At 41.0% G+C, this 22,600-nt stretch overlaps 1 protein-coding gene across 4 annotated transcripts in view; it reads right to left on the reverse strand.

Annotated features, from left to right (window-relative positions):
- Positions 1-22,600, reverse strand: part of EPS15L1 (epidermal growth factor receptor pathway substrate 15 like 1) — a 155,378-nt gene that overhangs the window by 107,383 nt on the left and 25,395 nt on the right. For 3 of the 4 annotated variants that reach the window (XM_075281204.1, XM_075281225.1, XM_075281218.1), the window contains exons 6-12: positions 19,083-19,145; positions 17,978-18,103; positions 16,370-16,429; positions 8,520-8,756; positions 8,275-8,432; positions 7,027-7,183; positions 2,832-2,894 (exon numbers count right to left, since the gene is read on the reverse strand). In XM_075281204.1, the coding sequence (XP_075137305.1) occupies positions 2,832-2,894; positions 7,027-7,183; positions 8,275-8,432; positions 8,520-8,756; positions 16,370-16,429; positions 17,978-18,103; positions 19,083-19,145 (864 nt within the window). The remainder of the gene's footprint in view (positions 1-2,831; positions 2,895-7,026; positions 7,184-8,274; positions 8,433-8,519; positions 8,757-16,369; positions 16,430-17,977; positions 18,104-19,082; positions 19,146-22,600) is intronic. The other variant, XM_075281212.1, reaches the window with a different exon arrangement.

Consider the following 22,600-nt stretch of genomic DNA (forward strand, 5'->3'; position numbering starts at 1 on the left):
GGTGTGGTTTTTACACTGTATCTACACTGAAATAACCGACTGCCAATATAATTCTGTAAACCAATATGGACAACAGCATTGCCCTCATAGAGATGATTTAATATATATTAATATGCTTAACAACTCAAACTTCTGTATAAAATGTTTAAAAAGACTCGCCAAAACCCAGAATATCAACCCTGCAAATAGGGTTAGAGTCACATAAATCAATCTAACAATGTTTTCCCCTTCAGTACTTTTGTTGTCGAGAAATCTGCCCCCATTTCAGACATTGCTGTTTTTTAAGTAGGAAAATGAGCTGTTTGAAGCAACAAATGTCTTCCCACTTACCTCTTTGGAAAAAATAGCTAATTTGCATATCGACAATAACAGCAATATCTCAAATGGAGGCAAATCTCTCGAAAACAAAGGCATAGATTCACAAGTAGAAACAGTGTTTGAAACGTGACCTTAAAGGGATCCTATCAATCAGATGGTATTTTTTGTGCTTAACACGTCGGAATAGCCTTAAGAAAGGCTATTCATCTCATACCTTTAGATGTCTTCTCAGAGCTGCCGTTCCATAGAAATACCGGTTTTCGCCGGAATGCAAATGTGTTCTCTGGCAGCATTTGGGACTCCCCCAGTTCTGTTTGAGTGCTGGGGCCCGACCCCAGTGCTACGAGAGAATTCATTTGCATATCGGCGAAAACCGGGATTTCTATGGAATGGCAGCGTGGAGAAGATATCTAAAGGTAGGAAACGAATAGCCTTTCTTAAGGCTATTCCAACGTGTTAGGCACGAAAAATGCCATCTGATTGATAGGATCCCTTTAATTTTCCTATCCAAGTTGATAAGCTGGGTTCAGGTGACAGACACCCTTTAAAGGGGTGTTCTGACTCTTTTCTAAAAACATTTAAAGAGGACCTTTCACCACTTTTGGGCACATGCAGTGTTATATACTGCTGGAAAGCTGACAGTGCGCTGAATTCAGCGCACTGTCGGCTTTCCCGATCTGTGCCCGGTGTAAAGAGCTTACGGTGCCGGTACCGTAGTGCTCTATGGTCAGAAGGGCATTTCTGACCATTAGCCAGAGACGGCCTTCTGCCTCGCGGCGCCTATCGCGCTGTGCTGTGGAGCGGGGAGGAACTCACCCCTCCCGCTCCTGATAATGCTCGTCTATGGACGAGCGCTGTGAGCAGAGGGAGGGGGCGTTCCTCCCCGCTCCACAGCACAGCGTGATTGGCGCCGCGAGGCAGAAGGACGTCTCTGGCTAATGGTCAGAAACGCCCTTCTGACCATAGAGCACTACGGTACCAGCACCGTAAGCTCTTTACACCGGGCACAGATCGGGAAAGCTGACAGTGCGCTGAATTCAGCGCACTGTCAGCTTTCCAGCAGTATATAACACTGCATGTGCCCAAAAGTGGTGAAAGGTCCTCTTTAATTATGCTGGTGATAGTAAAAGTAAAGTAAATAAAAAAAATTTTTAAAAAAACCCATTACTTGCCTTTCCCTGGCCTTTCATTTCCAGTGGCGCAGCCAATCACAGGTCTAAGACCTCTTAACATATGGCAAGCCACTGATGAGACTACTCAGTTACGTGGTGTTTGTGAAGGCCTGTGATTGTCTGCAGCATCAACTGGGGGGTAGGGTTGAGCGATCGGGAAAGATCGGATCTTGATCGGCGATCAAGCAAATTTCACGATCGGGATCGGCTGGAAAATGATCGAAAATCGGATTTTAAAAACGATCCTGAAATCTCAAGATCGGCTCAACCCTACTGGGAGGTCATCAATGTAGACCTCATCTAGGGCCTCTAAACAGATGACGGGAACTGCCACAACAGTGAACAAAAGACTGGGGACAAATAAATCATGTTTTTTGATGGGAGTTTATTTCTCAGCAACACTTTTTTTTTTTGGAAGAGTTGCAAATTTTAAAGGTAATCTGTCACTATGTTTTAGAGCCACACAATACTGTAATGGCTGGATAGATGAAAAGACCAACTCAGAATAATTAATTTTTACTTCAGTAGTCAGTGGAATTCCAGCTCAATCAGCCTACAAAGGATCAGTGCACTAAAGCACTTAGGAGTTCTCACCATTATAAGCAACAGGAAAAATATCTAGCAGGGCACTCACCCAAGGCATTTAAAAAATCTTGCAAAGTTTTATTGAGTCTTCAGAAAAAAAAAAAAAAAAATGAAACAGGAGGCGGCATGCCTGGTGGATCAGCAGCAACGATCATTTTGCACCTCTCAGGTGCATTAATTAAGCAAGCTTGAAAAAGCACCTAAGGAGTGCGAAACGATCATTGCTGCTGATCCACCAGGCATGCCTCCTCTGTTTCATGTTGTTGTTTTTACTGAAGACTCAATAAAACTTTGCAAGATTTTATAAACGCCTTTGGTGAGTGCCCAGTTAAATATTTTTTCTTGTTGCTTACGTTCATATTTGCTGTTTTTTTTGGCAGCGGAGAACCACCTTTTTTGAATGGTGTTTATGCCCAGTGCTACATATATCTTCCGCTATAAGCCTAGTTGTTACAATTTGATATTCACAGAAGTGCCACCTCATGGTTTTCTGCTTTTTTGGACTTTGTTCTCACCATTATACATCTTAACTAGAGTGTTTGCATCAGCATACAACACATTGATGCTTTGGAGGAGAGTGTAAGAACAAAAATAAAAAAAAATTACACATTTTATTTTATTTTTTCTTTGGAGGGGGGGGGGGAGAGACATTCATGGTGACAGATACCTTTCAAGAATAAGTAAAAAAAATAAAAAAATAAAAAATGATCATGCAAAAACATATGGCATGCCATTACCAACTGAGGGTCTACTCACACGCCGGATTTCTGTTAAGTTTGCCATGTCATTTCCTATGGGAGTCATGTAACCAGACAGAGTCTGGAACAAAGGGCAGGGGAAAAAAAAAACACAGATGGAACATAAGGAGCACAACACCACATATTGAATTACTTAAAGGGGTATTTTTTCATATAGAAAATTCATGACATAACAATTAACATTTGTAGTGCATGTTCATTTATATACTTTTCTACATACATAAAAACTATATAGTGCATATAAAACAAACACTGCACTTAACAAGTTGTTTTCATTGCTTGCTTTAAATTCTTTTTTTTTTTTAAGATTCTGATTCTACTTCTCTAGCACAATAATAAAAATAAAATGTTACAATATGACACACAAAGACTATATTGACACAAATTCTATCAACTCATAAAGACTGACTTTTTTACATGAAAAAGACTAAATGGTTGTAACAGCCCTACAGAAAATAAATCATCCCTCGATATGTGTTCTGGACTTTGCCAGACTGTTATTTCCTTTTTTTCTGTAGGGAATAGTCCAGCATGCAGTGCTATTCTACTGTATACAGAGGAATATTTATATACAGTACAGACCAAAAGTTTGGACACACCTTCTCATTCAAAGAGTTTTCTGTATTTTCATGACTATGAAAATTGTAGAGTCCCACTGAAGGCATCAAAACTATGAATTAACACATGTGGAAATATATACTTGATGAGCTTGAAGAGGTAGTCACCTGAAATGGTTTTCACTTCACAGGTGTGCCCTGTCAGGTTTAATAAGTGGGATTTCTTGCCTTATAAATGGGGTTGGGACCATCAGTTGTGTAGAAGTCAGGTGTATATAGTACTGATAGTCCTACTTAATAGACTGTTAGAATTTGTATTATGGCACGAAAAAAGCAGCTAAGTAAAGAAAAACGAGTGGCCATCATTACTTTAAGAAATGATGGTCAGTCAGTCTGAAAAACTGGGAAAACTTTGAAAGTGTCCCCAAGTGCAGTTGCAAAAAGCATCAAGCGCTACAAAGAAACTGGCTCACATGAGGACCGCCCCAGGATAGGAAGACCAAGAGTCACCTCTACTGCGGAGGATAAGTTCATCCGAGTCACCAGCCTCAGAAATCACAGGTTAACAGCGGCTCAGATTAGAGACCAGGTCAATGCCACACAGAGTTCTAGCAGCAGACACATCTCTACAACAACTGTTAAGAGGAGACTTTGTGCAGCAGCCTTCATGGTAAAATACCTGCTAGAAAACCACTGCTAAGGAAAGACAACAAGCAAAAGAGACTTGGGCTAAAGAACACAAGGAATGGACATTAGACCAGTGGAAATCTGTGCTTTGGTCTGATGAGTCCAAATTTGAGATCTTTGGTTCCAACCTCAGTGTCTTTGTGTGACACAGAAAAGGTGAACGGATGGACTCTACATGCCTGGTTCCCACCGTGAAGCATGGAGGAGGAGGTGTGATGGTGTGGGGGTGCTTTTCTGTTGACACTGTTGGGGATTTATTCAAAATTGAAGGCATACTGAACCAGCATGGCTACCACAGCATCTTGGAGCGGCATGCTATTCCATCTGGTTTGCGTGTAGCTGGACCATCATTTATTTTTCAACAGGACAATGACCCCAAACACACCTTCAGGCTGTGTAAGGGCTATTTGACCAAGAAGGAGAGTGATGCGGTGCTACGCCAGATGACCTGGCCTCCACACAGCGCTGCACCTCCCATGAGGCGACGTGAAGCGACCGCTTCAGGCGGCGCTATGCCAGGGCCCCAGGGAGGGCGGCATTTTTTCTTACCTAAGCTTAGGATTGGGGAGGCCACTGGAGCAGCGCTGCTCCAGCAGCCTCCCCTCACGCTCAGGCAGAGAGCAGGTCGTCTCCGTGCCTGCTCTCTGCCTGCGAACGGCGCTAAGCCCCGTCCCCTCCACCACACCCCCTCCTCCCGGGGCGGCTATCTGTCGTTCGCCTCGGGCGGCGAAAAAGGGGCAGGTTCACCCCTGCCTCCACAGTCACCAGACCTAAACCCAATCGAGATGGTTTGGGATGAGCTGGACCGCAGAGTGAAGGAGGAAGGGCCAACAAGTGCTAAGCATCTCTGGGAACTCCTTCAAGACTGTTTGAAGACAATTTCCGGTGACTGCCTCTTGAAGCTCATCAAGAGAATGGCAAGAGAGTGCAAAGCAGTAATCAAAGCAAAAGGTGGCTACTTTGAAGAACCTAGAATATAAGACATATTTTCAGTTGCTTCCCACTTTTTTGTTAAAGGGGCTCTATCAGCAAAATTATGCTGTATGAGCCCCACATATGCGTGAATAGCCTTTAAAAAGGCTATTCAGGCACTGCAAGTGTTACTTTAAAGCTCCCCCCCCCCCCCCCCCCCGTTTTAAAATACAACCATAAAAACATATTTGTTAATCATGACTATCATGCATGATGGGGGGTCCTCCACGGTCCGACGTCATCTTGCTGTCAAGCCTTCCTCTTCTTTCTTCTTCCAGCGACGTTATCCTGTCCTCGCTCTTCCCTGCCTTCATCTTCTTTTCTTCCGGAATGAAGTTCGCAAGCATACTTAGAACTACAACAAAAATGGCGCCGGCGCGTGCACACATGCGGGGTTTGAACACAATCCGCCAGAAGAACAGAAGATCAAGGCGTGGAAGAGCGAGAATAAAAGGACGTCGCTGGATAACGTTGGACCGTGGAGGACTGCCCACCGTCCAACAACGAAATAAGCGATAAATGATATTCACTAGAGCTGCCAAGAAATCCTCCTAAAAAATTTACATTGCAAAACGTGCTATGAAAATACTCTTATTATCAGATTGCAGGCTTATAATGTAAAAGATAAAATTTCCGAGTGCTTTCTGTAATGCTCATCTTTGAAATGGCTGCCCATAGCTCAGGCAGGATTACTTCCATCATACTGCAGGTTCACATCTGTGCTTAGGTATCCATTATTCAGGTCTGCTTGGGAACCCAAAAAATGGAAACCCGAACTGCTTAAAAAGTGGTTACCCGTGTAGACTATAATGGGGTCTGCCGGGTTTCCATTCTCCACATTTTTAAAGCAGAATGGGGAATGGGGAATCCCCGAGTGTTCACAGAGTGTAGATGTGAACCTAGCCAGAATAATGTAAGAAAGATAAATTCAAATTAAGAACATATTAAAAAATATTTTTTCAATATAGCTTCTAAAGAAAAAAAAAAACTGTTTAGGCTTGTAACAGGATATGGCTAGGGGTTTTCTCACTAACACAACTATATTTAAATTTGGAGATATTTTTACAAATAAATAACAGCATTTTAAAAACTTTCTCTAACCAAGTTAGTCTTTTGTTTTAATTGGTTGTCAATGGATAAGACCATGAATGCAAAATGTTTCTATGGTCTGGTCCTTATCACAAACTTAAACAAAATTTCCTTACTGTTGGAAAGTTATCATGCAGGGACTCTACATGCATAAGAAAAAAAACCTGGCCATAGTATAGAAAGCATGGCTGGGTTTCTGATAAATCGGTGATTACAGAAAGTTCCTGCATTCATTGTCATATCCACTGCCAACCGACCAAGACATGATATTGTCACCATTAAAATAGAGGAAATCCTTAATGTTTCTTTTACTTATACTTGGAAATTATTAACTTACAATCGATTTCAAATTTAAATATGGTAATACTTATGGGAAAACTCCTTAATGAGCATTTTTACAAAACTTTTCTTATGGTGACCTAAAATGTATTACATAAATGTTGACAGAATAGACATGATATTATATTATATGATTCAATGGAGACAAAGGTTTGCTGAGCTTTTTCCTACTAGAAAAAGAGAGCACAAGCAGTGACCAAGCACTAGCATGTGTAGTCCTTGTTATACATGGTAGTATACTGTGCCTTTAATGAGTTTAAAACTAAAAGGATCTATCAGCAAGTACAAAACACTAAATACCATACATCATATATCATTTGATTCTCGTGACCCTGATCAGTTTGGCATTTTTTAATTTTAAAATTCATCCACCCATTCAAAAGATATGGCCCCTGGAAACGTATATGTGAATCAGCTATTCACCAAGTGGGGGGGGGAACCTTTTTGTTTTTCTCATAGAAAATCAAGAAAAACTAGTTGGAAGCAATAACAAAGTAGAGCAGGAATCAATATCAACTCATATACATGGTTAGCAAAGAAGCTTTTTACCTGCATAGAAGTATTCCTTTCTGCTGGAGGGATCATGTCAGCAGGCAAAACTTGTGGTGGATCAATTCCTTTGCTCACTTTCTGTTGAATGAGGTACATTGCCAGAGCAAACTGATCTTTATTCAGCTTCCCCATCTGCCTGGTATCAGCAAGTGCCCTGTAGGGGATTGCCTTAATGTTTATTCTGTTTTATTCAGATTTCAACAAAATAAATAAAGAATAATATATTACAGTATTCTCAAAATTTCGGTACATGAGAAAAAAAAGACAAATCTACACCAATTTTTTTTACAATATTGAATGAGAAAAGGTGAGGTGACTGCTAAATAGAATGAGACAGTTCCAGTATCCTACAAAATTCTTAATACCAACAAACACAACAAGCAGGGAATACTGGAAGAAAGAATAAACAGGAGGTGAAAAAAAAAAAATAGAAAAAGAAGAGAAAGAAAAGGCAAATAGAAAAGTAGAAAAAATAAAGCATAACACTAAGCAGGAACAGGAAATACTTTTTAGGGCGGGTTCACACCAGCGCCCGTTCTCCGTTACGCAGGTTTCCGTTTCCTGCCCGAGAAACTGGGCAGGAGATGGAAACGGGCAGGCAGTTTTCAAACCCATTCATTTGACTGGGTTTGAAAAAGTGTTCCCCCATGAGCGTCTTTTGCTCTCCGCGGCGAAACTGCAGGACTTTGCAGGACTTTGTGTCCGGTTAAAAAAAAAAAAAAAAAAAGAAAACGGTTTCACTGAGGAGAGCAGAAGACTGTCACAGGCGCTCACAGGTGGACAGTGAATGCTGGTTTCCGTCTTCTGCCGACAGAAAATGGAAACCTGCATAACGGAGATCAGGCGCTGGTGTGAACCTGCCCTTACCTGAGAAGGACCTGAAATCCTGAGGCATTGTGGAATGCTATGCAGGGTTGCCATTAGAATTGACATTTGCTTGGCTTATCACCTATTAACCTTTAAAATATGCATACACTATTTTATTACATAAACATACAAGTACCAATGCAATATGCTGAAATGGACAACATAAGCAAAGAGAGATGAATAGGTCAGAGAAGAGAGGGGTGCAGGTAGAAGCTTTCACTTAGGCGAAGGTAGATCTTATCACAAACATTCAGGTCTGTCTTAACCCCACCTCGACTCAACAAATCTTCAGGAGCATTTTCTGAGCATCACATATTGTGTGAAGTTAAAAATTACAAAAATGCAAAAAGTTTTATATCATCTTTGGCTTTATCTCACCAAATGTGTGCCAAGATATTTTGAGGGAGTCCAGATTGCATGAATATGTCTTTAACTTCAAGTCCGCTCACACAACCATCCATATCCAAATCAGTCTGGAGGAAAATGTCATCATAACGTATCTTGTCAGTCAGAGGAACCACCCAATTTATTGCAGGCTAATGAATGAAAGAAATAAAGAAAAATATACTTGTCAAGGAAATACTTTCAATTTACAGTTGCAAAATAATTTTTTTTTTCTGTACCTGACTAGGTTTAGATGAATGTTTGGGTGACAAGCTGCCCGCACTGTTTAAACTGCTCATGCTGCCATGAGATGGAGTGGAACGAAGACTATCTTTTGGAGGGGGGCTGGCAGGAAGAACAGGGACAGCACCAGGAAACGTAGGAGTTTTTTTCCTTTTGGAAGGGGGTATTAATGACTGTGGTAAAACCGTTGGAACTGGCTCCTTCTCTAAAGCTCTATATACAAGATGCATTGCCTGTAAAATACAAAGGAAAATTTTCACATTCTGTTCACTCTGCAAAATAAAATGTGTTAATGTGTACCTTCAATTATAAAACAACTTTTCATAAATGAATAGTTCAAGTGAATATTAACCGGTTAAGGACCGCCGTACGTAAATTTACGGCCTGCGGTCCAGGTACCTAAAGACCGGACTATTGTCAAAATACGTCCTGTCTTTAGGTACCTTCTTGGCGGGGGGAGGGGTGCGGGGAGGACGGGGGTTAGGTGTTACTAACACCTAACCCCTTCCTCAATAACGTCCAGTCGGAACTGAGTCCGACTGGACGTTTTAACCCTTTCGATCGCGCCGTGAAACATCACGGCGCGATCGAAAGGCATCCGCCAGCAATTGAATCAGATCGGCACCCCCCGCGGCGAGATCGGAGGGTGCCGATAGCAGTAAAAGGTAGTCTGGGGTCTGGCCAGTGACCCCAGACTGCCCGGAGCCCCCACATACCTGGTGATCCTGCCAGGACCTTCTGATGTCAGGCTGTGCGTCTACACAGCCTGACATCCTGCTACGGAATGCCATGTGGGACACCTGCAGGCTGTGTCTCACATGGCATTCTATATCAGCACAGTATTGCTGATTGAAGTGTCCTAAATGGACACATGAAAAAGTAAAAAAAAAATAAAAAAAAAATAAAATGAAGTGTATGAAAAAAATTAATAAAGTAATAAAGCCCAAAAATCCCTTTTTCTCTATAGAAAATGAATTATATAAAAAAAGAACTAAAAAGTAATAAAAACAATGCATATTTGGTATTGTCGCGTCCGTAACAATCTATACAATAAAACTGAAATAATATTTAATGTACACGGCGAACGCCGGAAAAAAAACCCGGAAAAAACTCGCCGGAAGTAATGATTTTTCGCCGTCTCACCTTACAAAATATACTATAAAAAGTGATCAAAAAGTCATATGCATCCGATAACAGTACCAATAAAAAGTGCAGGTTGTCCCGCAAAAAATAAGCCCTCAACCAACACTGTCAACCGAAAAATAAAAATGTTACGCCTCTCAGAAGATGCTATGCAAAAAACATTGATTTATGTCCCCAAATGTGTTTTTCCTCTGCAGAACTAGTAACACATAAAAAAATAACATAAATGAGGTATCGCCGTAACCGTACCGACCCGCAGAATAAAGGACACATGTTACTTATACTGTACGCTGCATGGCGCAAAACTAAAAAAGTAAAACTCAATGCCAGGATTGATTTTTATTTTTTTTTAAATCCAGCAAAAAAGGGTTAATAAAATGTATTCAATAAGATGTAGACACCCAAAAACGGTGTCATTACGAAATGCATCTCATCCCGCAAAAAACAAGTCCTTATATGGCTGCGTCACCAGAAAAATAAAGAAAATATAGCATCTAATAATGTGAAGACAAAAGTCCGCAAAAATCACCAAATTATTAGAACACAACTGGCTGCGGCAGGAAGGGAATATATAAGCTGTGCGAGCGGATATCAGGGGACACCCCATATTTACAGCTTATGAGGGAACGGACACCAGAAGTGACCCCTAAAGTGACACCCAGAGTGACTCCCCCAATTATAGGAGCTACTGGGACATAGTACACAATTTGGTGTCCCCAATGTCCTCCGCACCGCTTATATATTCCCTCTTTGCCATCCGCTGTGCAGTCACATCTGGCATACTAATCCTCACTACACCCCCTGATACATTCTTTGAGGGGTGCAGTTTTCAAAATGGGGTCACTCCTTTGGGGAATCCACTTTTCTGGTACCTTACAGGCTCTACAAACATGACATGGCGTCCAGATACCAAACATCTGAATCTGTACTCCAAAAGCCGCATCGCGCTCCTTCCCTTCTGCGCCCTGCTGTGCGCCCAAACTGCAGTTTATGACACATGTATGACACTGATGTACCCGTTCTATCGGACGTAATGTCATATGTGGGTATAAACTGATATTGGGGCACAGCCGGACACAGAAGGGAAGAAGGGTTATTGGGTTTTTGGAGCGCAGACGGTTTGGTTTTTGGATGCCATGACACTTTAGCAGAGCTGAAACGCCAGTAACGTGGAATCCCCTGATATGAGATGTTATTTTGGAAACTACACCCCTGAAGGATTTATCCAGGGGTACAGAGAGCATTTTTAACCCCCAAGTGTTGCTATAACTTATTATCCATAAATGAATACGAAGCTGATTGTGAAAGGTGAAAATGACCATTTTTCCAGGAATACGTCCTTTCAGTGCGTAATATGTTATGCCCGACTTGTATCAGAGATGAACGCTCTGAAAGCTGTTGTGCCCAGGATACCCGCTTAACAGTTTTTGGAGTGTCTCTGCTGACATAAGTCGGGCACAACATGTTGTACACTGAAATGGCAAATCAGTAAAATCTTCATTTTTAACTTCTCTATCAGTTGCGATTTCATTTCTGGAAACTAAATAAATGCAACACTCAAGGGTTAAAAAAATCTCGCTACACCACTTGATAAATCCCATCAGTGGGCTAGTGTCCAAGATGGGGTGACATGTCTGCAGATTCCACTTTATTGGCAATTCAGGGGCTTTGCAAAAGTGGCATGGTGTGCTCCAAAAACCAATATAGCGCTCCTTTCCTTCTGTCCCCGGCTGTGCCCAAACAGCCATTTATACCCACATATGGCATTAAGTCCGTTATCCGGGGTACACCAGTGTCATACATGTGGGCATACACTGCTATTTGGGTACCCAGCAGGGCGCAGATGTGAAGGAGCAATATGTGCTTTTGGAGTGCAGATTTAGATTCTTCGTTTTTGGACACCATGTCACATTTGCAGAGACCCTAAAATTGCCCCTACAAAATGGGGTCACTTCTTGGTGAATTCCAGTTTACTGGCACCTCCAGGGCTCTGCAAAAACAACATGGTGCCCAGAGGGTCCCTCTAAATCTCTACCCCAAAAGCTAAAACGCACAGTGGTCCTTCCCTTCTGAGCCCTGCTGTGTGCCCAAGCAGCAGTTTACACCCACATATATAATTTTGTGCCCCTCGGGATGGCCCCTTAATAGTTTTAGGAGTGTAGGTCTCTGACAACACAAAGTGGGTGCAACGTATTGGGCACCGAAATGGCATATTTTTAAAAATTTCAATTTTCATTTTGTACATTAATTTTTGGGAAGCATTTTAGGCTCAAAATGATAATACCCCTTGATACATTCCTTGACAGGTGTAGTTTCTAAAATGGGGTCACTTTTGAGGGGTTTCCACTGTATTGGTACTTTAGGGGCTCAGCAAATGCGACATGGCACCTGAAAACTATTCCAGCAACATCTGCCCTCCAAAATCCAAATAGCGCTCTTTTCATTCTGAGCCCCAACATGTACCCATACAGCAGATTATGGCCACATATGGGGTATTGCCGTGTTCAGAAGAAATTGTGTAACAAACTTTGGGGGGATTTTAATTCTTAAACTATTTGCAAAATTAAAAATATGGCGCTAAATGGACGATTCATTGGGAAAAAAAGTAATATTTCATTTTCACGTCCCAATGTTAATAAAATCTGTGAAACACCTGTGAGGCCAAAATACTCACTCTACCCCTAGATAAATTCTATGAGGGGTGTAGTTTCCAAAATGGGGTCACTTTTAGGGGGTTTCCACTGTATTGATACTTTAGGGGCTCTGCAAATGCGACATGGGATCTGAAAAATATTCCAGCAAAATCTGCCCTTCAAAAGCCAAATAGCCCTCTTTCCATTCTGAGCCCCGCCATGTTCCCATACAGCAGATTATGGCCACATATGGGGCATTTCTGTGTTTAGGAGAAATTGTGTAACGAACTTTAGGGAGCTTTTTCTCCTTTATCCTCTTGTGAAAATTAAAAATTTGGGGCTAAATTGACAGTTTGTTGGAAAAAAAGTAATTTTTCATTTTCAAGGCCCAATGTTAATAAAATCTGTGAAACAGCTGTAGGGTCAAAATGCTCACTCTACCCTTTGATATGTTCTGTGGGGGGTTTAGTTTCCAAAATGGGGTCACTTTTAGGGGGTTTCCACTGTATTGGTACTCTAGGGGCTCTGCAAATGAGACATGGCACCTAAAATTATTCCAGTAAAATCTGCCATCCAAAAGCCAAATAGCGCTCCTTCCATTCCAAGCCCCGCCATATTCCCATACAGCATACTATGGCCACATATGGGGTATTGCCGTGTTCAGGAGAAATTGTTTAACAAACTGTGGGGGGATTTTACTCCTTTAACCCCTTGTGAAAATGAAAACTTTGGAGATAAAGTGACATTTTAGTAATTTTTCATTTACACATCCCAATGTTAGTAAAATCTGTGAAACAACTGTAGGGTCTAAATGCTGACTATACCCCTTGATGAATTCTGTGAGGGGTGTGGATTCTAAAATGGGGTCACTTTTGGGGGATTTCCATTGTTTTGGTACTCTAGGGTCTCTGCAAATAAGGCATGGCGCCTGAAAATTATTCCAGCAAAATCTGCTGTTCAAACACCCAGTGTCGCTCCTTCCCTTCCATGCACTGTCGTGTGCCCAAAAGTCAGTTTATACCCACATGTGGGGTATTTCTGTGCACAGGAGAAATTGCACAATAAACTATCAGATGCATTTTCTCCTTTAACCCTTTGTGAATGTGTTAATTTTAGGTCTAAATGAATGTATTAGTGAAAAAAAATGAAATGTCTAAATTTCACTGCCATATTATTTTTATTCTTATGAAATGCTTAAAGGGTTAACAAACATCCCAAATGCTGTTTTGAATAATTTGAGGGGTGCAGTTTTGAAAATGGGGTAATTTATGGGGGTTTCTATTATACAGGCCTTTATAATTACTTTCAGAACTGAAGTGGTCCCTAAAAAATTGGTTTGGAGAATTTTCTTGTAAATCTGGAAAATCGCTGTTACACTTTTAAGCCTTGTGACGTCCAAAATAAATTAAAAGACAATCAAAAGATGATGCCAATATAAAGCAGAGATATGGGAGATAATATTTATTCATGTATTTGGATGGTATGACTATCTGCTTGAAAAGTAGAGAATTTCACATTTTGAAAATTGCAATTTTTTTCAAATTTCCATCAAATTTCCTAGTTTTTTTATAAATAAATGCAAAAATATTGATTAGTGTTTACCACTAACATGAAGTATAATGTGTTACGAAAAAAACAATCTCAAAATCATTTTTGTAAGTTAAAGCGTCTCAAAGTTATTGCCATTTAAAGTGACACATGTCAGTTTTGAAAAAAGAGGCCTGGTCTTTAACATACTTTTGGGCCTGGTCCTTAACCGGTTAAGATATATTACAGGTTTGTTTTTTTGAATGCTGTCCTAGCCCCTCCCTTCACCTAGCCAGTTACCACTAATAGAATCTGTATCCAGAAAGACGGTTGGTCATCCTCACACACACAGTTCGAGTTATTCCCATCATAGAAAACTATGCAGAGGCTAGGGGGAGGCAAGTGGCTGCTGGAAAAAAGAGGAAGGGACACACACCACTAATAAGTGATTTACTATTTCACACAGTTATCCTAATGAGCATAATAGAGGCTGACAGTTTGTCTATACTCTGGGTACCAGTTCTATTTGTGATTTATATTACATATTTAAAAAAGAAAGAAAAAAAGGGAAAGGAAAGAAGAACAGTATAATGAATGGAGAAAGGAGCATTTTTCTTTAATAAGGTATATTACAAAGATTCACTATTTAAGAGCTTTATAATAATTCTTTTAAGCTCTCAACATCTGTTCATTAGATTTGAAGGGGCTCTATCAGCAAAATTATGCTAATAGAGCCCCACATATGCGTGAAAAGCTTTGAGGATTTGATGCGTTTAACCCCTTGGTGTTCGGCCGCTTACACGCATTCCTATGTCGGCGAGGTATTCGATGAATACTATTCACTCAACACTAGTAACAATAAGTTGTCAATTAATTCATAGATTTCCAGTAGTAGAGTAATGGTCAATGTAGAGTAGAATAAAAGTAATTACTAAAACAGACTTGTCAGAGGTTGTGACAGGTTTTCTTTAAAGATCACTACTTAATATCCCATTATGAACCCAAGACTAAATAAAGCTTAAAAGGGGTTGTCCAGGATAAAATACAATTTCTAAACTAATCTAAATGCTCATTTTCTGATTATCCGGTGGCATTACGTTTCCTGAGATGGAACGTCACCAATACTTCCCCATTACACATCTGCTGGCACGTGCACAGCCTCTCACACCTGCGCAATAGAGATGCCAGCGCTACAACGCAAAGCTGGGACTATTACACACGCAACGGCAGGGTCAAAAAAAGTATGAGCCATCCCCGTAGAAGGAAATCTGGACAGGGAAGCAAGTAAGTATGATGGAGTGGGCTATGTTAGTTAGTTGGGAAGGGCTAGTAGTGGGCAGGATAGCTAGGGAGACAAGGAGGGTGTGAGGGAGTGAGAGAAAGAGGGGAGGGCGTGAGAAGGAGGTAGTGCGAGTCAGCTTACAACTACCATGATACAACGCATGCGCTAAGGCAGCAGAAAGCTACATCATGTTAACAAATGCAGAGCTGCCAGGAGCTCCCAGAGAAGCCCATAAATCATTCAAAACACTGCTAAAGGTAAGTGAGTACACTTATTAACCCATTAATAGCACTAACAGACCCTTTTTTAAAGAAAGATTTTTTTGCCTGGAAAAACCCTCTATGTAAACATGAATGATGACCTTACCTACCCAGACAACATTAATGGCATACTAGGAGATAAATCATATGTTTCAACAGCCCTTAAATGCGTCTGCTACTTTAAACATTAAAAATAAATAGTGAAAAATATATGTCATTGCCCAGCTTCTCAATCTGATCTAGAGGACATAACATACATCTGCAAAAAGATCAATGAATTCTTTAAGCTGCATTCGGACACACACTGCCAAAAAATTGGAATATAAATGGATCTACTTTAGTGCATGGCCTGACTTTGTGGCTTTATTTTTGTCTACACTTTTTAAGACCATAGCCGAAACGGGTTAGAGATGCCTCAGCCAACAGATTTACTATACCCAATGCCAGAAAACTGGCATGACTTATAATTGAAATCTATGACTGCCCCTGGCTGGCGTAGATTTCAGTTCTGGTGCATAAGACCATAGGCAATGTAGTAGAATTTATAAGAGGTCTGAGTCACTTAGGAATTTATAAACACTGGTCAAGGAAATCAAAAATACCAGGACCCCATCATAAATCTTTTCCGTTAAAGCGATTCATTGGGATTTGCTAGAATATACATATGGAATATGTATCTTGTATAGTTGTCATGGTTTTGTTATAAATGGAAGTTATGATGCTATTGTAAACAGAGTAGTAATCACTGCAACTTTCAATGTATTAATTTATGACAATGTGCACCTCCAATTGTGATGAATATGTTTCCCCTAGAATGTATCATAAAAACAAAGGATCAATCTATGAAATCAGATACAGAAATGGACAAACAAAAAAAATGCTCAGTTTGAGGTATTCTTAAAACCTTTAAACAACTGAACATTAGATACTTGTCCAGTGACTACATGTGAAGTAGATACAGTAGTGAATAGTGGCGAAATTGATAGTAATACTGTACTTACCACTGCAAACTCATCCCTGTCCAAGTGACCATCCTTATCTATATCACTCAGTTCCCATACCTGTGGATAACCATAGTTTACAACTCATGAGTAGGCAAACACATTCTGAATACACAATGCTTATATATTACCCATGAAAAACAAAAACAAATTGTACAGTTCACAGTGAAAAGGTAGAGTAACTCTCCGTTTTTAAAAAGTTCAAGTGATTATAGCTGTAGATATTTCCCAGACAATAAGACTGTTTGGGAGTGAAAAATTAGGAAAAAAAAAATATTTACTATATTTGAAAATCAGAGAAGGAGAAATTAATACGAGAGGGGTCAATGTCACCAATTGGTATGCTAGGGAAGATAAAGGGGGTTATTAGGTAGCACTAAGCCCCATTAATGACCCTCCACAGGATATAATGTCCTATTAGGGTCTCCACACAATATAGCGGGGCATTACTCTCTGAGGGGGGCATTAGTGTGGCATTATACTGTATAGGAGACACTAAAGAGCATTATACAGTGTGTGGGTAATTAATATTCTCCTAGGCCTGGCTGCCCTATATCACACTACACATACTTGCCATAGCTATTTTTCACTCCATTCCTACTTTATATCTGATGACTGATTAAGGTCTCAAGCAGACCATAACGTCTTTTTTTTGGGGGGATATTAATAAATCACCTGGAGTTGATTTCTTTGAAAAAATTTAAAGAGTGCCAGAGCTTTCTTTATTTACTGATGACATGGAATGAGTCCCACTCTGAGCACCTCCTAGACTGACTGAGTTCCGTAACACCTATATTTAGATTTAGAAAGGGGCACTACCATGGCATGGCACTAAGGAGTATTATACTATTAGGGGTCACTAACATGGGATTCTGTATGAGGGTCATTATATCGTGGGAAATGATACTGTGCCTGGTGTCATTAAGAAGTATACTGTGTGGTGTGCATTAACAAGGTATTATAATACATGGGAGGCACTAAGGAGGTATTATACTGTGTGTGGGGCACTAACACAGCAGTATACTGTATGGGGGCACTAATGGCGAGTTATACTGTATTTGCAGGTCATTAAGCAGCATTATACTGTGTGGTGTACACTAATGTGGCAATTATATTGTATGGGAGGCACTAAGGGAGATTACACTCTAGGATGGCACTAACATAGCATTATGCTGTATGCGGGCCCTAATGGAGAATTATACTATGTAACTAAGGTGTTTTACTTCTTGTGGGAGGGCACTACGAAGCATTATATTGCGTGTGAAACACTTACCTCCTGACCGCTGTCCTTAACCATTAATACACTACTGCAGCGGCAGCGGGGATTGGTAATCATCTAGGTTGCCTGCAAAGAAGTTGTACAGGCAGAAGGGATGATCCCTGCTTCTGCTATGGTAATGTGTTATGGAGGCATAATCAGCAGCCAGCTACATTTTTCTTTCCCCTGCACTTATCTGACAGATTAGTGTGGGGCAGGAAGGGAGAGAATTGTGAAGCAGAACTATTTGCACATATGCATCATTTTTCTTTGTTTTAGAGGCAGTGGATAAAAGATACATGTTGCAAAGGCCTTTAAACATTTAACAGTAGAAATAAATGTACTCTCACCCTTCCTAAAATATCCAGAGGTAGTTTGGAGTTCATAAGTACCGGTTTCACCTTGTCTCCAGACAGTAAGCCATTTACAGGCAATAAACTATCAAATATACCATCGAACTTGGATTTCTCTTCTATCTGGTAAGCAAAATGAAGTGGTTATTCAAAACAAATCTCTTCTAAAGAAATAGAAAAATTCTAGACAGACTGGGAGAAGAGAAGCCTGACTTCATACTGTATTTTTAGCATGCCTGATCTTTGGTCTAGGAAAAGGAACAATTCCTGGGATTATTACTACACTGTGTAGACATCATTATTTGATTCTGAAAGGCAATCAGATTCAGATTCCCCTTAGCCTAAAATGTTTCCCTGAAAATTAAGAATATGAGTTGCTATTTAAGTGAACCTGTATTCTGCTTTATCAGCAGACATAGCATGTTTTATGTGACATCAGAAATAGATCAGGCTGCCAATTATGGCGACACTTGCATCGAAAAGAACAATTAGAAAAATGACTATATGACTGGGGTCTCTACTTAATGGCTCTCACTTGATATAGGCAACACAATTGCCAAACTATGAAACAAAGTCCACCAATGTCTAATAAAATTTGGGGGACAAAAAAATTTGAGGAAGACAAAAAACATACAGTAAGTCTAAGTATCAGACAAACTCATTCATCTATGTATACCATGGCACAATATAAACAGAGACCTGATTGCATGAAAGAAAATAAGGGTATGTTTACACTGAGGTTTTTTTTGCAGGCGGATTTTGACGTGGAATCTGACTCAAAATTCACCTGCAAAAACGCTTCCCATTCATTTCAATGAGAGTAACTTGCAGTTTTTTTCCGGTAGTGGAAAAAAATGCAACATGCCCTATCTTGACGTGGAGTCCGCGGCTCAGTCAGCCGCCGCATCTGCGGCTCGAGACACACTCCTGATTAGGCCCATTCATCCAGGCCATCATGGCTAGCCGGGCGAAAAAGCAACGCGTTTCTGCTGTGTGAACTTACCCTAAAGACAGCAAAATAAAACAAACAACATAAAAAAAAAAAACAAAAGAAAGATGAAATCCCACAGATCAATTCATCAATATGTAATACAAGACTTACCCTAACTGACCAATGACCTTCAACAGGAGGAGGAGTGATCAATAGGGGGCTGCTAGTATCATTCTAAAAAAAGAAAAAAAAAATTACCAAAAATATGTTTAGTATAATCTATTTTCAATGGAAAAGAATGTTATACACTTGATATTATATACACACACGCGCACATATATTCACTTTTTTTTTATTATACACACACACACACACAATTATATATAAACACACAAACTTCTATATATATAATACAGTGTAGAAAGCAAATAATATCATTAACAGTGTTTAATAACAAATGAAAAGTGCTTAAATATGATCACTGATGGCGCTGGAAGTCTAAAGACCAATGGATTAAGTTGCATATTCCCAAAGCTCTGACCCTGCATGCATTAGCCTGGACCTTCCTGCCATAGTGGCCTTGCGTAGGGGCAAAGGAACACCCAAGAAGGCTCTCCATAGCGCTCCCTACACTGGGTTCTCCATTGTGCCTGGACGAAGAAGAGTGACCTATGGGCGACCCCCAGACTGTCGCCTGGAGAACAGAGACCCGGATGCCCTGACTCCAGGACCAGACACTGCATCTCCCAAGTTACCCCACCTGTAGGCTCAGTCATACTAGTCGGCCATTTTAGCTCAACTCCCGACTTCCTGACGTCATAAAGGGTGCCATGCTGAAATTTCTACAGTGCATAGGGACCTGCACCACACTGCATCCAAGTTTAAGACTTTGAAGGATGATTATGAAGCCGCAAAAGCTTATATCTATCAGTTACAGGCTACACTCCCAGTCCATTGTGGTATGAATGTGACATTGACCGCAATCTGCAGGATCTTGGCAACCAGGTTAGGCATGACAATATTCGAGTAAATGGCTAGCCTGAATCCACCCAAGAGGAGGACCTCCATGCCACTTTAGAAGCAATATTCAACCTTCTTTTACACAAACCACCATCTCATAAGATCAAACTGAGCAGTGTACAGAGGGCCTTCCACCCCAAAGGTGCAGGGGATAATCCCCAGGATGTCATATGCTGCGTCCACTATTTTGCACAGGCAAATGAGAGACTTAGAATTGAATGGGGCTAAAATCGAGTTGTTCCAGGAACTCTTATTGGTCATCCTCCGACCCTTCTTCAGCTCCTGAGAGACCACTAACTCCCTTATAGATGGGGGTTTCCCTTTGCCTTTATAGCTCGACAGGATAGCCACTCTGCTCCACTGCGATCCTTCCAAGATTTACAACCATTCTGCAAGACCGTGGAGATACCCCTCCCAGACTTGACAAACTGGGAACTGAGTTCTCCTCCACAGCCACCAGCACCACCCCAGCAGAAACAAAATTCTGGCAGCTGCCACTCCCACTACAGTTTGCACAGAAGCCTTGAATGGAGTCCTCCCCCACCTTGACTCTATTTCAATTCAGGTCCCTGTTTCTTGAGATGCTGTGACTTTCTAATGTTATTTTCAATTTTCACAGATCCTACATTTTGTAATTTTTATAGTTACTTTTGTTATGCAGGGTGGGATAGCTCTGACCTAGTGCTTGCTTCTTGTTCCCATCACCCTCTGAAATTGCCCTTACGTCTTACTTCTATCCATGGCTGAAGCCCTCGGCAACCCTATCATAACAGGATCCTTGACCAGCTGAGTTTCCATTCTGAGGATTCACTTCGTCCTTTTCCTGCTGTTATGATTGACCTCCACTGTTTTCCCCTTGCCAAGAGACAGTCCTGCTCATACTTTACTTTGTTGCGGAAGCCCTTGTCCCACTCATGCTGTGTTATGTGGTTATTATCATGTTCCCCCCACTTTGTCTTTCTGTTTCCTTTCCTTCCCTCCCTTCTAGTTTCAGAGACGTCCTTCTGCTAATTTTTACATTGTTGACTACCCCCCGACCAATACTTCTCTGAGGAGCCCTCTTCCAGACTCTCTGTGCATGGGGTGAGATCTCCCTGTGAACCTCTACTATTCTCCATGGATTGAGTGACATCTTCACCTACATTTGCACCCTATTTATTTTTATCCTCCAATGGTTAGATGTGAAACTGTAAATGTCGAAGGACCTGGACTCAAACACTATGCAGCGTTTGTTATGTGAGCTTAGGTCCCTCCAGGAGAATGTGGCACTCCTCCAGGAGGACCCACTATGACCACTCCGGTACTTTCCACTTTGTCCAGCATTATTTCCCAATTGCATATTCCGCCAAAGAGTTGAAGTGGCCAGATTACTATCTCACTCAAGTGTTGATATGCTATACTGGAGGGTCTCCTCCATGGCCAACAGGTGATTCCTTGCTATGTCTATGCCTCGAACGTTCCTCAGATTCAGTTTCTACGACAGGTCCTGAGCCTTTTGATGTCTTACTTCAATGCGGTCTGGCTACTTTGTGGAGTTTTCTACATGTTTTTTCTGAAGGACTGGATAGGCTGGTTTAGGGTGATAGATGTCAACAGGGATCAGAGTCCAGGCTCGCTGGAGACTTCCGCCAAATGATTTTGGTCCCATGCCCTTTATGATGTATGGTGTGCTGATAACCCCAACAGATCACTCTTATGCCTTCTTCTCCCACCCCCATAACCTCCAACTAGGATTTACTACTTCTTAAGAAGAGCCCTACCTCTCCATCTGCTCACTGAGAAGGAGGTTGGCCTTATTTCCTAACCTGACCACTGGTGAATTCGTTTCTGTCCCGTGATTCTGTCCCATCCAGACGCTGCAAATGGCGCCTTAATGAAGCCTTCTTAAAATACCTTCTTCTAAGACAACTCTAAGTACACATTTAACTAATTGTTTTAAAGAGAACGAGGAGTCTTTGTCTTCGGGAGGACCACAAGGCAGATATGCAGGGGCACTGTATCACTCTAGTGACACAACTTAAAAAGAGCAGAGCAGCCAGCGGATGTGCCCTGGTGAACAGGATCCAGGCCCTTACAGCTCACTTAACAGCCCATCCTTCCCTCCCAGTCCTCTATTGGTTGGTCACAGCTGAGAGATATGATGGAGCAATGCCTTTACATTTGTCAATGCTACTACAAACGGGAGGAAAGATTTTTCTACACAAGTAAAGTAGAAGACTCTTTACTGTAAGAGGTGACAGACTACGGAACCTTGTCCAAGGAAGTTATCATAGTGAATTCAAATGAGAACTGGATACCTTTCTTAAATAAATCATATTAGATGTTATGGGTATTAGATGTCTGGAGATGGCTTATTGATCCAGGGATTTATTCTGACAGAACTAGACTCATTAGGGATTTTCTTTTCCTCAGTTGGAGGAGAGAGGAGTTTCAGCCTCATGAGGTCCTGCCTTCCTTTCGATCAATACTGGATTTAAAAAAAAGGTGAATTAGATGAACAGGTTTTTTGTTTCCATCTGTAATGATGAAATGATTATCATAAGCTACAGAGTTCACAGAACCTGAACAAACATATATGGTCCAAAAATGTTCTGGACACAAGTATTAGATTTTAAAGTATTCATAAAATTACTAAAATAATAATCAAAATAGTTTCTGCCTACCATCTG

Source organism: Leptodactylus fuscus, chromosome 1, assembly GCF_031893055.1.
Source record: "Leptodactylus fuscus isolate aLepFus1 chromosome 1, aLepFus1.hap2, whole genome shotgun sequence".
Lineage (NCBI taxonomy): Eukaryota > Metazoa > Chordata > Amphibia > Anura > Leptodactylidae > Leptodactylus > Leptodactylus fuscus.